The 15,697-nt window shown below is 33.5% G+C and overlaps 3 protein-coding genes across 7 annotated transcripts in view; 2 read left to right on the plus strand and 1 right to left on the minus strand.

The window, feature by feature from the left end:
* The window catches only part of LOC116300661 (dopamine receptor D1-like), a 54,018-nt gene extending 52,371 nt beyond the window's left edge, over positions 1 to 1,647 (plus strand). For 3 of the 4 annotated variants that reach the window (XM_089024323.1, XM_089024324.1, XM_089024322.1), the window contains one exon: positions 346 to 1,647. In XM_089024323.1, the coding sequence (XP_088880449.1) occupies positions 610 to 1,608 (999 nt within the window). In that variant the 5' untranslated portion in view covers positions 346 to 609 and the 3' untranslated portion in view covers positions 1,609 to 1,647. The remainder of the gene's footprint in view (positions 1 to 345) is intronic. The other variant, XM_089024325.1, reaches the window with a different exon arrangement.
* A 3,649-nt stretch (positions 1,648 to 5,296) lies between these two features.
* Positions 5,297 to 15,697, plus strand: part of LOC116300175 (adenosine receptor A1) — a 40,533-nt gene continuing 30,132 nt past the window's right edge. Inside the window, exon 1 of one of the 2 annotated variants that reach the window (XM_031708979.2) lies at positions 5,297 to 5,434. The gene's annotated coding sequence lies outside the window, so the exon portion shown is untranslated. Of the gene's footprint in view, positions 5,435 to 6,879; positions 7,201 to 15,697 lie in introns of those variants that run through there. The other variant, XM_031708977.2, reaches the window with a different exon arrangement.
* The window catches only part of LOC116300173 (DNA repair protein RAD51 homolog 2), a 61,414-nt gene continuing 57,294 nt past the window's right edge, over positions 11,578 to 15,697 (minus strand). Inside the window, exon 12 of the transcript XR_004197562.2 lies at positions 11,578 to 12,108. The gene's annotated coding sequence lies outside the window, so the exon portion shown is untranslated. The remainder of the gene's footprint in view (positions 12,109 to 15,697) is intronic.

Consider the following 15,697-nt stretch of genomic DNA (forward strand, 5'->3'; position numbering starts at 1 on the left):
GTTCCATTTTCTGATAATTATATCTCGGTAAAAACTGACCGACAAGTGATTCCGTCGAGCAAAGGCAGGAGTAGGATTGTCATTCATTATTATGGGATTAACTAAAGGTAGCGATCAGTGATCTCGGTGGAAACCTAGCCAATTGATTCTTCCCATTAGAGCTCAGTGTAACCACTTAGCCTCCAATAAACCATTCTAAGCTCTTAAGTTTTGAAGTAATCTTGTTTTGATAACAGAAATCAAAACAAGCCGGTCCTTCATTGTGCATATTCTTGCTTATGAAGACCTCGTTCACCTAAAGAATTTCAAGACTGATATCAATAATGTGGCTTTTTTTTTTTCCAGAAGGATAAAATCATACAATACACTTTTGTTCCTGGACTGGCTGGATCAAAGAACACTAGTGGGCACTGTTAATAATAATCACTACGAGCAAGAACGGCCACACCGAGCTGTGGTAAAACCTCATTCGGCAATCCGCTATTTAGAAAATGGACAGACGATAGCTACTGATCAGTTCTAAGGAAAAGCTATACGCACTCCGATATTAATAATCAAGTCACCATATAAAAGGCAAACAAGCTACGAGCTGTTATTTGAAAACAAGCAATGTCTTGGTGGGCTAATAACTCATCTTTAATCGCGAGCAATGGGAGCTTGCCCCTTTTCGCACGTTCAGGCACTGAGGTTTCAATATTTGTAATAATCTACATTCTGCTTTCGGCAACCGTAGTTGTGGGTAATATACTAGTTGTGGCGAGCTACGCCACCAACGCGAAGCTTCGTACTGGCATCAGCATGTTTTTTGTCAGCCTTGCGGTTTCTGACTTGTGCGTCGGTCTTATTTCTATTCCGTGGTGGATCTACCAGCTTCTGTGCAGTCCGACAATTAAAAACTGCTCTTCAAAAGACACAAATTTAATCATTTTAAACCGCATTTTCGATATCTTCAGCGCTTTGGCATCGATAATGAACCTTGTTGCGATCAGCATTGAACGACGGATCGTCGTGTCAAATCTCAAGAAAATAAGCAAGCGTGGTCGTAATAAAAAGGTCAATTTGTTTATGATCTCTGTAGCTTGGCTTTTGGCAATGAGTATTTCAATTTATAATGGGATTTACTCCAGTCTGGCCTACTCCAGAATCCGCACTCTAGTATTATTCCTGTGTGGCTTTGTGGTTCCTCTCGTCATAATGGTCTTCATTTATATAGATATTTACAGATTGGTCAGAAAAACTCAAGAGAAAATTTCCCGCCACATCTCATTACATCAACGCCGTGTCCGCGTCAACACCTTTGAGGAAAGGAAAACTGCACAGACAGTAATTATCATTACTGCGCTGTTCGTGTTAGCATGGACACCTTTTTTCGTAGTGTCTGTGCTTTATCCCTATAGTCCATCGTCCTTACCGTCTGGGGAGAAGCTAAAGAGCTTGATCGACTTTATTAAGTGGATGCATTATAGTAATAGTGCCGTGAATCCCTTTGTGTACGCCTTTCGCAACGAAGAAATCAGGAAGGCAATGCTACGTGTGATTCCCAATTGTTTTTACTATTTGTGCTGTAAGGCTGGTAGTGCACAGGAAAGACGATTACGACGTTATTAGCCAAGACAAAAAAAAAAAAAAAAAAAAACAGGAAAGAAAGGAATGGAAAGGTAGAAAAAAGAACATCAAACAACGTAGAACAGAATGACTGGGAAAAGAGGAAATAGAAGAGAAGAGAAGAGAAGGGAAGAGAATCACTGTATATTACGTTATTAGTATCAAAAATTATTAGTTCATAAAATATTTTAATTTTTAAAGTAAATGCTACAACAGACAATAAAAAAGAAGAAATAACATCAGTATAAGATGAATACTGATTGTATAAGTCTTTAGTATATTGACGTACGTATGCATTGTTAATACTACAATATATTTTAATCGTTTTGCAGCCTGCCTGAAAACAAGCCTCCAAATTTCCTGTGAGGATTGATTAAAAAGGCTAATTCAACCTAATTGGGGCTATTCCCGCGCTTTAACAACTTTGTTATCGAGTTCTTACTCAACATTTAGAATAAAGCAGACTAGTGAATAAAAAGCTTTAAATTATTCAAAAGACAGTATGGCTGGTTCTTAGTGTCGGCAATTAATAATATGTCAGATGTTATCTATTGTACGCTTCAAACGCCCTATCGATCTATCCGGCAAGAAATTTCTACTCAACCACTACAGTCAAAAACGTTGACCTTAAGTTTGATTTATGGTTTAATCTATTGAAGATAGCCAGACAAACAAAAAAAAAAAAAAAAAAAAAAAAAAAAAAAAGAAAAAAAAACCTGGAAAAATAGGAAACTTTTGATTTCTAACGAGATTGCTTTTCGCTGCGGAACAAGTTCTTATGAAGTGTCCTTTTTCCTATGGGAATTTGGAGGGGCATCCATTTTCTTCTGTGCAATTTGAGGGGCGAGGGGGTGGGGGGATGGGTTGGAATCGAAGATGAGTTTGGTATTTAGATTTTGTGTCCACTGAAAGTCTCGGCGTAGTTTGGGGGTTCACATGTTGTGTTTGAGGGGAGGACGGAGGGCTTTCAAAATGTAAAATCTCCATAGTCCCCCAGCCTTTGAACTATTAACACTCCTTTATGAGAACCTTATTGCATTAAATAGGATACATTTTTAACAGTACTCGATCTAATTTTATACCACCCTACTTTTATCCTGAAATTTACCTATAAATACATAATTTAAACTTTACATCAGAAAAAATCTGCTAACATTAGATCAGCTACGATTTCAAGCTCACGCCCCCTCATGTGAGCCCATACAAATTATGTCTCAAAAACGCGGTTTTTGGATCTTTTCTCAACATAATGACTATCAAGACAAAAAACAGAAGTGGATTCAGTTAATTCAACTATTCTCGGACTGTATTATATGGTTTAGATTGAATTCTATTGAAAAAAACCACCGTACTTTTGAGTTGAATGTACGGTATTGGAAGTATTTTACAAGAGAAAATGCATGACATAACCGGGATCAAGCTAGAAAATCGTCTCTTCTTGATATAAAACAGAACCTGCCAAAAAAAAAAAAACAGAAGTGGATTTGAAAACCCCGGGCTTTCCTGAACATTTTGGTATATAATTCATAGGAATTTGTTAAAATTTAGAACCGTATTTTTGCTGATTTTATAAGCTCATACCATCTGTTGGCCTATACATTCGCCTCTTATGGTTTCTTAGGTTTCGTAGCCTCGAAAACACGCTAACTACTAGTTAGTGAAAAAACAGAAGATTTACGGGTCATTTAGGATGTTTTGTCACGCAGTTTACTTGTGCTATATAACTTTACTTTTAAGAACAACCTTTTGCTTTAGAAAGAGAGGAAAAAGACCGAAAAGAGCAAATATTCCAAATGTATGGGCAATTTTTTCAAGTGATTATTTTCTGAGGGAAGCAGGGCTTGTGTGCGTTGCAAAAATGATAGTTTATGATGAACGCATGAATTTATAAGAGGTGGTAAGTATGAGAAGTAGACACTGAGTACGATTACGATTAACACATGTATATGACGTAGTCTGACGAAGAAAAAGAAATATGTAGGCTTGTAATTTGTAGGCCGAAAACCGAACGCTTACAGGAAATGAGGTAGTCGGATTGACGGAGGCTTGATTTAGCTGGATTTTTAATGTAAAAAATAAAAGTAAAAGAAAGAAGGAGAAATAATGATAAATAATCAAAAATATTATATAAAAACGTACTAGGACTTATTAGAAATATGCATAAAAGAAATTCAAAATACAAAATAAGAAAAAAAGAAGAAAAAAAAAATAATAATAAAAAAAAATCTAAAATGCAAGATGAATGTTACTGAAATTCCAGTTCGCTGCATTGTTCTTACGTTATGATCAGATATAGCACGGCCACTCATTCTTTAAACATTACTTTATAACTATATCTAAATGGTGAAAACAATGACCAAACGCTCTTAAGCTAATAATAATCACTGGTTACGTGCGCACTCAATCTCCACGGTGACCAAGTGACCCCTGCACACCCAATCTCAACAGTGACCAGTGACCCCTGCACACCCAATCTCAACAGTGACCAGTGACCCCTAAGACTATAATTAAGACAGGAAGACTTCTTCAAGAGTATTGCTTGTTCAGAATTTAAATATGAATCCCGAAATTTCTTTAGAGCATTTTGAAAACAGCCTGATGAAGGATAAGATTCATGTACATATTGCCTGAAAACCCTAATTAAGTAATGAAGAGTTCTTTCACGAGAGCAGAGACAATATTGATTGTAAAGGAAAGAGTCTAAATATATAGAGGATATTACATGGTCGCGTGAAGATATGAAGTTTATCTTCGAGTGGTGAAGTATTTTTCAACACGAGAAGATAAACTTCATATCTTTTTATTATATAGACAAATCCACAAAGAAAAACTACTCAAGTTAATCGAAACATGTCCCGGAAAACATCGCAAGTGACGTCATCGATATCCTCATTAGTGAAGATATGTTACTCAGGTCCCGGATGTAGCTCGTACGAAAAATACGAGTGGCGTATTTCCCAATAACACACTCATGTCTATATAATAAATAAATATATATATATATTGATTCGTAATTTTTTTTCAGGCAGCTTGATATAGGAATAGATGATGATCAGCGTTTAATTCTCGTTAACACATATGTTTTTCGATAACAAAATGGATAAGTTGACATTGACTGATCTGATATGGTCTGCGTGTGGTAAAATAATGTTTCTTTAGAAGAATAAGAAATGTGCCAAGACTCACACTCACTGACCGACGACGTACAGTGCTGATTTCTATATTTGGCCTTATCTTTTTAGCTAAAACCTAATAACGATCTTATGATTAAAAATAATAATTAAAAAAATAAAAAATAAAAAATAGAAAATAAAAAAAAAAGAAAGAAAGAAAGAAAAAAAAAATCGACCGATAGATTGAATGAGGTAATAATTAATACTTGAATTGAAAAATGAATTAAATGACGCGTAAAAAAACAACAACAACAAAAAAACATCAGAGTGAATGACTGAACGATTAGAATAAACAAGCAAATACACAAATATATAGAAGAATTAAGAAAGAAAACAAGAGGGAACGAACGAAAGAAAGATACGCTTCAGAAATGAAACATCTAATGGACTCATTACCTATCAAAAAGCTTTCAATTTGGATGTCAGATGTAAATGAACCTGCGCGCGCTCCCATATACTACGCTCAACTATACGCACTCCAAGAAATCAGTATTTTCTCTCGAAAGGTGCGTGTTTTCCAATGGATGCCTAATACCAAGTATAAAGATTGGAAAATTTCTTAGATGAAGCGTCGACAATCGCTACTAAATGAAAAATCATTATAGACATTTTGGTTGGTAAAAGAATTTTGAAAATCAAGTCGAGTGAACCAGTTGGTAAGTCTGTCGGGTCCGAGATACTTCTATGTTCTGATAATACAAAAGTAAGAATAGATTTTATGAAGGCCCCATTCGCATTAATGCGTCTTCGTGAAAACGGAGGCTTTTGAAAACGCTGGTGTTACTTTCGCCGGTACTTCAGTTTCCGCATTCGAAGCATTATTTCCGATGGTATCTGGGTTTTTGAAAACGCTAGAGTGGACGCGAAGCTTGCGATGCGTTTTCGGTGAGACGAAATCGTAGCGTTTTGAAAACGCATTAAAGTGGGCGTGAAGAAAGACTAGGTAAAGCTTCACCTTTTGTTGGACTTGACAAGATTTACTTGATATTTGTAACGTTCTAAGTTATTATTAATACATTTACGCCAACCAAGCAAATTCTTTTTTTTATCAAATCATTTTTAATCCTGTTTATGTTATAGCATGCAATAATGGCATGGGAATATACAAAGAGGATGATAAATCATTCTATATAGATTGAAATTTTGCCTATCGATCCATGATATTATTCCCAACACTGTAGTGATAAATAAGGCGATTTAACTTTGCCCGCACAACAAAGTTGTATAGACAAATCAATGGAATTAGTGGGCCTAGTAAAATCCGTCTAGTGGCTTATGAGAACAAATTGACAATCTTTCAAGGATTATGTTACAAGTCTCAACATTCGATTTTCCACTTCAATACATTAAAATTAAGTATAGTTCTAATAGTGTTTTTTAAAAAGAAAAGATACCCATGGAGCAACAAAAACGTCGAGGGTTGTACCTAATGACATACAGTGAATAAGTGTTTAGTTTTATCCTTCGCAAGTGCCCTAGTTTTTTTTTTTTTTTTTCGGTTTTCCGTTTTATTATTGAAAATAAGATAGCAGCACGCGATCTTTTTATTTGGGTTAAAAAATGAAATAAATTAATAAATTAATTAAAAATCAAAATAATAATAATAATAATAATAATAATAATAATAATAATAATAATGGAAGAGAAAAACAGTGAAGGAAAGCAACAAAAGAGGCATTTCTTAAAGAGCACAATTTATGCATTCATGAATTAAAACACGCAAGAGCCTTTCGCTTACAGCAGAATATGTTTACCAATATGAATTGCCTCCGGGCTTTTGGTTCACCGTCGCCGGGTAAAATGAAAATATTAATAGCTATTAATGAGAGTGGTTTTCAAAAACCCGTGAAATACACTTTATATATTACACTTATTTTTATATTACACTTTAATACACTTTATTGTCCACATTTTCTTTTGATTTTCTTTCGATTTATTACACCTTAGTTATTACACTTTGTTTCACGGGTTTTCGAAAACCACTCTACTAGAAAAAAAAAAAAAAAATCTTATAAATAAATAAAGTACAGTAATATTAAATTAGGTTGCAAAATTCAGGGAAATATATTGATAACTAGTTTTCCGCCAAATTTCATAGTAAAAAAAAAGACATTCAAATGATATAATATTCTTAAAAATTGGAATCTCTAACTTATACCGTTTTTCTTTCTTTTCTTTTCTTTGATTTTAATTGCACGCGGTTTTATCTTGCATCAGTTGGAAGTTGCACGCTCGGCTGGGGACCAGTAAACCAAACAAAAGGCACTCTCCATACCTGTGCTGCGACAGTTTTGACTAACATTTTAGGCTAGCTACCAGCATTGCAATATTACCCTTGCTGTTCTTTGCTGAAACCGAAGGTAACAAGAAAAAAACCCAAAAAACTTCAAGGACCATCAACAACAGTCAACAAAACATACTGGTATAGTATATAAACTTTTATAATCTACGGACAAAATCTTCAATGTCTTTGTTAAATGTATTCCATGTACATAGAAAAACACTTAAAAGGTTTTCATGTGGAATTTGGCAGTAGTAAAGCGTGTCAAAACTCATAATAATAATATATATTAAGAACGGCTCCGTTAACCGGTTTTTAATCTCATAAAGCTATATAGGATAATAAATTTGATTATAAATATATATCTAGGTGGCAATTTAAAGTTTTTTTATGGAATAAATCTTTTTTTTTTTTTTGGACGATTGAATTATATATTCATCGAGGTCTTTATCTTTCTAAGCATTTTAAATAATTTTCAAGCCTGCTTAAACGGTAAAAAAAAAAAAAAGTTTTTCAAAGAAACAAGTTTAACAAGGCAAAAAGTCTGACAAAACGTTTATTTGCTTTGGAAAAACCTAACGATATTGAAAGGAAAAGTCGTAAACAACCAAACACTTATTCGTCCGTTCTTAGTTTCAAGTTCAAGTTTCAAGTTTATTCGCACACAAGTACAATAAGCTAAATTGTTACAGAAAAGTGGAATGAATGATGATACAAGTGTAGATTATATATACAAAGAATTCATGTTAATACAAGAGGAAAAATAAATAGGTGTGCATGGCTGTTGAAGTAGTATAAACTTTCGAGTCAACAGCCTTAGCATCGTAAACATGAAATCCTAAAGACATTACCACATCGTATTTGCCTATAATTGTATAAAACTAAGGGACTTTTGGTCAAATGGCCAGATATTTTTCGCTATTGATATATGGGATCTGTTTTTATTATAACTGAAACTTTTCATGCCTCCATGGCTGTTTTCTAAACAGTTGTAAACACACCGCCTCAGTTTATTCTGTTCCCTTCGTTAACATGTTACCCTAAGGCACTTAGTTGTTTACAACACTTGATTGAAAGAGTCCTTGTATTCAAGCGTGCGTGAAGTGTATGGGGGGTTGTTTTCTTAGTGTTTTTCGTCTTAGTTTAGTCTCTAATTTAGTTTTTCCTGCCTATTTTCACAAAGAGAGCCAAAGTCGAAACGTCGTCTATTTTTGTCTGGTATTTATTTTATTTCTTATTGTGAAGCGCCATGAATTTTGATGTGCGCTATATAAGTTCCATTATTATTATTATTATTATTAGTGCTATGTACAATTTTAAAAACTTAATGTCGCAATGTTTTATAATTAAGTTTTTCGTCTCATCGCCGACATTTTGTTAAAAAAGGCGTGAAACCTAAATCTCATAGGCATAAAGTAAGATAATATTTGTTATACTTCAATTTTTAAAGTTTATTATATGAAAACATCTTAGTAAAAATTTTTTAGATGGGAATCGTATTTGAATTAAACAAGACTTCTTCCATGCTAATTTAAATGATTTTAATACGAGTTTAGGGTCTAGAAGTGTCCATCATCAGGGATCGGAGTAAATGACGTTTTGTAAATAGAACTAGTTGTTCATTCCCTGATGATGGATCGATCTGTCCCGAAAGCTAGAATTAAAATTTATCAAATTAAAGTGAAGGAAGCCTTGTTTAATTCAAATATCTTAGAAGCTTAAAACTGCTTGCGTGCTATGCAACGAAACGAAACGGCTCCCTGCTAAAAAGTCTGGTAGCGACTGAGCTTGCTATTAAACTGCACCACGCAGCTTTCAGGTGGTTTGTTTCTCTCACCCGTTAGCGGAAAACACAAGGGGGACTCTGCTTGAAGGGAATCTCTACCTCAGTGGTTCAGCCAATCAGCGAACATTTTGTTCGTCGGTCGCTTAGCATTTCCAATTTTTTCTTTATAATACCAGACTCTTCAGTTCTGACTACATTGGTAGTCGCAACATGGTATTAGTTATTATGGCAACGTAGAGCTTTAACAAGAATGATTCTGGTAAAAGTGGCATCTAGACATGATAAGGCAAATGAAGAGTTTTTAGTTTGACGACTCGATAATCAACTCTGACATGTTTCAATCGAATTAAAAAAACTTTCTGAAATTGACCAAAATTGACAAATACCTCGTAAAATTAGCTTTTTTTTGTAATGAAAGAAAACGTTTTCGTTTCGGGAAGATATAATAAAGATGACCAGAACATTTTCCTTTTGACAAACAATACCTTGCGCGATTAGATTCGGAATCTCATGGGTAAATAGACCCCTTGCAGCAGGTTGGAATACATACAAGGAATCTATAGCATGATACTCTTATGCTGGTTGAGAGTGCATTGTTCAAAGTTTAACCCTCGCTCTTCTTTCGTGTGGCTTGTATAGGAAATCGCACGATCTCGAGTACCATTCGGAATTAATAGGTACAAGTGATGTTTTGAAAGATTTCGAAATTGGACGAGCCTTTAGGCGGAAAAAAAATCTTTTGATAATTCACGATTTTTACAAAATTTAGTTTCAATTACATGGGTACCAAGATTTGTAAATTTTTAAGATTAAGAGTGGTAATAAACTGCAGTGTGACGTAGTTACTTATATCACGTCGCTAATGCTCTTGCGCTAAAACAAATATGCGTCTCTAACAAGATTTAAGAATGGTGCCACAAGCAAAATTCGGAGTGACCACAAACAATGACTTCTAGTCGAGGTTGGGGGTGATGTATTCATACATTTACTGTTGATTTTGTGACCCAGCCTCATCTTGGAGCAATTGTTTTATGGTCAATCAAGCGAATTCAGGAATGGTCTATTTGCATGATTTTGAAGCCTGTAAAACTGCACCCGCTGCAATATTTATTTGATACTAGAGGTGTGGCATCAGGTTATAGCCACTTCCCACGTCGCAGCAATGAATCATCCTTTTCTCGGTAGCGTGCGTTCTTCTAATTTCTTTTGATGTATTATCAATGTAGTTGATTTTCTAAGGAACTCTCATAATTACCATCTCTAAACCAATTACCAAGTCCAGTCATCATGAGCGTGAGAGGGCATAAGGTGGCAGAGGACTATATAGACTAGACTATACATTATTATGTTAGATGACTAACTTGAGAAAATAGAGAAATCTTTTCGTATTCAAGCATTGACCGCAAAAAACTATTTTCTTGAAGAAAGGCTGTTGTACAAGGCTAAAATCTTGTTATTCAGTAAGTTTAACTTGTTTGGAAGTGGAGATGACCGATGAAAGTGGAATCAAAGTGTTAACCCAAAGCAAAAATTCTATTCGAAAATGAGGTTTATGCCTTCATTTGCTTATTTCCCATATATTTTCTATAAAAAAGCCTGACAAAGCAATATTCTAACACAAGTGCAACAAAACATCTTTGTACAAGTGAAAATACCGCTTCAAACAAGCATTTTATCATAGTACATCAGTTTATACTGTTTAAAAAAATTGGGATCAAAACTCACACGGAAGTCTAGTTTTTGGCGCTTTTTGCCATTATTGCTCATTATTGAAAAAAAATTCCTCTTAACACACATTAAATAAAAGTCAATAAAGTTAGTCACCTGAAAAGCTATAAAGCTGAGGCCGACAAGGATTATGAGTAGATTCATTTTACACGTTTCATTTTACGCGAATTCTTTACCGGTTACAGTCTCACCTCTTCTGAGCATCATCGAGCTGCAGTTTGCATTAAAAAAGCTTTGTATATATATGCTTTTTTGATATGAAAAGTTTCCCATGATGCTCAGTGATCTCAGCTTTCTAGGTTTTTGGTGACTAACTTTATTGAAATAAGTGTATTCAAAACTTCGCTACGTCTAAAGATAAAATTGTGTATGTCTGAAATAATGCCAAAATGCAACCATTCTAAGGAAAATAATGATAAAAATCTATGAAAATCTTAAAGTCTCGTTACACGACCGATAGTCTAAGTCTAAGTTGAACTTACGCACTCTTTGTGCGTCAATAAAGATATCTATTTCCAAAGGAAAAGTTTTTCTGTCACTAGAATTACCCTAATATATGGGTTCCTTGAAACCCCTCCATAGATACATTCCAGATAACGCATTTGGTGCTAAAAGGGAAAGTGTCTTGTAAATTACAGACATGGTGTCGATACTTCCTACTTGTTATCTGTGTAGCTAGTCACATTCGAATATGACCCCGAAATACCTAGAATGCCTATAAATTTTTCGACCAACATTTAATCTATCAGTTGAGTTGCCCTCACATTTGCTATTATAATAATAATATATATATGTATATATTTATGATATAATTCAATTAACTATTAATAATAATAATAATAATAATAATAAAATTTATAATAACGTTAATAAAGAGATTATGAATATAAAATAACAAATATATATACAAATTACTTATTTATCGATAAAAACATATTTGTAAAATATAAAAAACAGTTAAAGTTTTTTTAAATTAATATATTTAAAAGTTAATCCAAGTAGAAGACTTAATGGCTCCTTGGACAGTGTCAATGTCAATATCACATGCAGTTATGTACATCATAAGGTGTTCGCCTTTTTGTTCTTGAACCGTCTCAAACATACAACTCACATTTTCATGTGAATTGCACATAATTATCACAAGTATATAAAATACTTATTCGGTTAAGGGAACTAAAACTGAATAAGGCACTGTGAGTCGGTCAGTACAGGCTATATGACAACAGAAAGCATTATATATTTTTTGTAGGCTTTAGATATTTTACGAAATTTCAAAACAAGACTAACCAGCAAGATAAAGATAATAAAAAAAATCATATAGAGAAAAATATATAAGAAATACTGAGAATAAAATAACTAAAAATATATTTGTAAAGCAAATAAAAAAATAAAAAAAAATCTTGTAAATAGCTATGTGGAGGTGGAAGGCATTAATGTATGACTTACTCTGCTATTGATAATAAAGTTATTATTTTAAAAAAAACAGCCAAAAGTAAAAGAGAACTGATCCCTTTTGCGGGCAACGAGGGTCTCAGCTGAAAAAAAAAAACATACTGTAAGTATTCTTAACCAAAAAGAATTATTTGAACACATTTCGCCTAATATATATATATATATATATTCGGGCCTTTTCTATTGTGAAGCATTATTACAAATGAAATATTTAAATCAGTAGTTAAGAAAATAATTGCCGAAAATAACTTACTGATGACACATAATTTGTGTTCATTATCAGTGTTCTTTTTTCTTCTGTATCTCCGTCACTTTCTTTTATTTTCTGAGCCCATTCCCTGACGTAACGACATTATTTGTAAATAAAAGTTGTGGGGACGCACACATACGAAAAGACGAAGGGTGTTGGGGTGGTGGTGGTTGGTGGAATCTTACAGAATGACATACATGACGTTTCCGTCCATTTGCAAAAATACAATAAATGTATGGACGCACCAAGCTTAACCTCGACTGGAAGTAATTTTTTCGTGGTCATTCCTTGAGCGAATTGATGGTTTTCAACCATTCCCAAGAGAATTAAATAACAAAAAACACGGCGGCCATGTTGGAGGATACAACAAAAGAATTCATTGGCAATTCTTTTGTTAAGTTCCCCCAACATGGCCGCCGTGAAAACCATCAATAGATCTCCTCGGCACGGGCGTAATGTTCTCCCAAATCAGAACTCGTGTCATTCCCTAGAGTATCATTTATTTTGCTCGATTGCCCATGAAAAGGCAGATGAATAATACAACTCAAACAAAGAATCTTATTCTCAAGGGAATGACATGTGGTCTGAAATGGGAAAACATTGTGCCTTAACCGAGGAGGTCTATTCGCTTGAATGACCACGAAACAATGACTTCAAGTCAAGGTTAAACTTGATGCGTCCATACAGTGCTGTATATTATTAAAGTGCAAATGAACCCTTGGACAATACTTTAGTACTGATTCTACATGAAATAAATAGTTGAATGGTAAAATATTTCTTGATTTAAGTGATGCGTCTCTAAGTTATGAAGGTTTATACTTCCAATATGCTAATAAGTGTGACGTCTATTAAGGTTTAATTAAATATACAAAATCGAACTAGTTCATAGATACAGTAATTAAAAAGCATCATTATTTTACTCATGGTTTACATAAAAGCTATGTAAAACTTTTATATTTTCAAAATGGCCAACATTTAGTATTACTAGTTACAACAAAAACACTCAAATACCTTACCTGACGTCATCATCATTAACATATTGGAAGTAGAAACCTTCATAACTTTGAGACGCATCACTCAAATCAAGAAATATTTTACCAATCAACTATTTACTATTTACGTTTATTTACTCAATGTTGACAAGTTTCTGCACAGTACGCCAATGAGCGTAAAGTATATTAACTTAATTTTTATATGAAATTAAAGATTTTACTTTTATATTTGATATAGCATGGTTTCAAAAAAATTTTTTTGACGAAAATTGTGTTCCGTGTATCCTTAATGAGAGATTAAGCGTGAATAACTATATGACAAAGTAAATATATGTACATAATTAAAACAAAAAGTTTTGCTTCCACTGAGTCTGATTGAACGTTCAAGGTTGGTTTCAATTCCCTGATGAACGACATTTCATAAACTAAACAATCAAATTTAGAACGACAACGTTTTAAGATGGTGAATTGTCGTCCTAAGTCCTGCACATTTTGATAACACTTACTAAATCAAGGACTGTGTCACAGTTCACTCTAATCTTCCAAATAATCAATCAGACTTACAGCTATTTCAAAAAGATTGGTGAAAGTTTTGTTGCAGGATGCATACCAAGCCCGAAATGCACTATGGGTGATGTGAATACAAACTGCGAAAGGTCACAACAATGTGAGATATTACTAAGCTTCTTAATGTTTTCTTCTTCATTTTCTTCTGCTTCTTCTGTTATTTCATTCTCAAATATTGAAGACCCTTAGATATGCGGTTGTGGTTTTAACCGGTTAAAATTTTAAAAAATCATTTCAACTCCTTAAGTCTCAGTTTCACGTTAAACTTTTTTGACTATCTTTTCTCTTTTTAAAAGATTATTCCATTGTTACAAAAAAATATATCCACATCTATTTTGGTTATTTTTCAAACGATAGATTTGTCCTTCATTTTTCCAGAAAAATATTTTCTTAACCACGGAACCATACTTATTGTACGATTTTATGAAGATTATTGAAAAGCTCAGAACGATTAAGAAGGGTCGCCCAATGATTCAGTATTTTTTCATTTTTTCAGGAATGCATGGCAGATATTTTAAATGAAAATTGGACATTTCTCAATCGAATCCCTTTTAAAAATTAAAAAATTTAAATTCAAAAATTCAAAGAAAGAGTTAATTCAATTAAGGTTTTTTTCAATGTTCTTTTGGCAGCTGGAGCTTTTCTCTGACATATTGATTTTTAATGAAAAAAAAAGTTCACTATTTTTTTTACCCCAGGCTCTATATATCGTAGACGAAACCTAATGCATCTATATGTGACATTTCATAAATATGAATTGCATTCGAATTCTATGTAAGTCAATTAAAACTTGAGTATCTAAAATTGGTGAAAGTTTTGTTGCAGGATGCATACCAAGCCCGAAATGCACTATGGGTGATGTGAATACAAACTGCGAAAGGTCACAACAATGTGAGATATTCCTAAGCTCTGTCAATGCCAATATTACTTACATATGGATATAATGCATTTCAAGCTTGGTAAGCAAAATATAACAAAACCTTCACCAACCTTTTTCATATGAAATAACCGTATATTTTATGATCAAAACCGTTCTTGTTGGAGTCATGACTCATAATGACTCAAAACCTTCACTACCAACCTTTTTCATATGAAATAACCGTATATTTTATGATCAAAACCTGTTCTTGTTTGAGTCATGACTCATAATGACTTCCTTTATTTCCAAGTGGTAGAGACAGCAGGAATTTGATAAGGATTTTGATAAATACTAACCAAAGTTCTTAATTAGAGCATTTTTTTTTGAATAAGCGCATTATAAATGTATATTATTATTATCTTATTATTACTATTATTAATATTAAGACATGTTTCGCTGTGCTACAGCCATCGTCAGTAACGAAAAATTACAACGAGTGAACAGTTAAATAAGTGAATGAAATGATCAACAAAAGATTAACATCAAAGTTAAGATTACAAAAGATGACAAAAAAGGTTACGAAGCAAGCTTTAAATTTACATGGGATAGCTGCTGATTAAGTGACGGGGTGTTTAAATGACTTCATTGATAATTATCAGTTGGAGAAAATATTCTCAATTTTGATTTGACCAATCAAATTTAATCAACGTTGCAATCGAATTTGACGTCACTTAAGCCTTTATCACAGTGAGATGAAGTTTTGTGCGAAACGTTGCACTGGCAAAGAGAACAACAGTGATAATTTTTATCCAACAGTTCTAAAATCGTCTCAATTTAGGAAAACGTTATTCAAGAAAATCCAAGAAAGTGTAGGAATCTGTTGGCAAGTATTTCTCGTCGAGTCGTCCGGTGAGTTATCGCCAATTAATCGGGAAAAAAAACAAACCATTGTACCTTTATGAGAAAGCTTAAAATATTTTACGTCGGCTTGAATAAATGTTAAT

This window comes from Actinia tenebrosa, unplaced genomic scaffold, assembly GCF_029948245.1.
Source record: "Actinia tenebrosa isolate PJP-AT-01 unplaced genomic scaffold, QUT_ActTen_1.0 PGA_scaffold8__29_contigs__length_14323225, whole genome shotgun sequence".
In the NCBI taxonomy this organism is placed as follows: Eukaryota; Metazoa; Cnidaria; class Anthozoa; order Actiniaria; family Actiniidae; genus Actinia; species Actinia tenebrosa.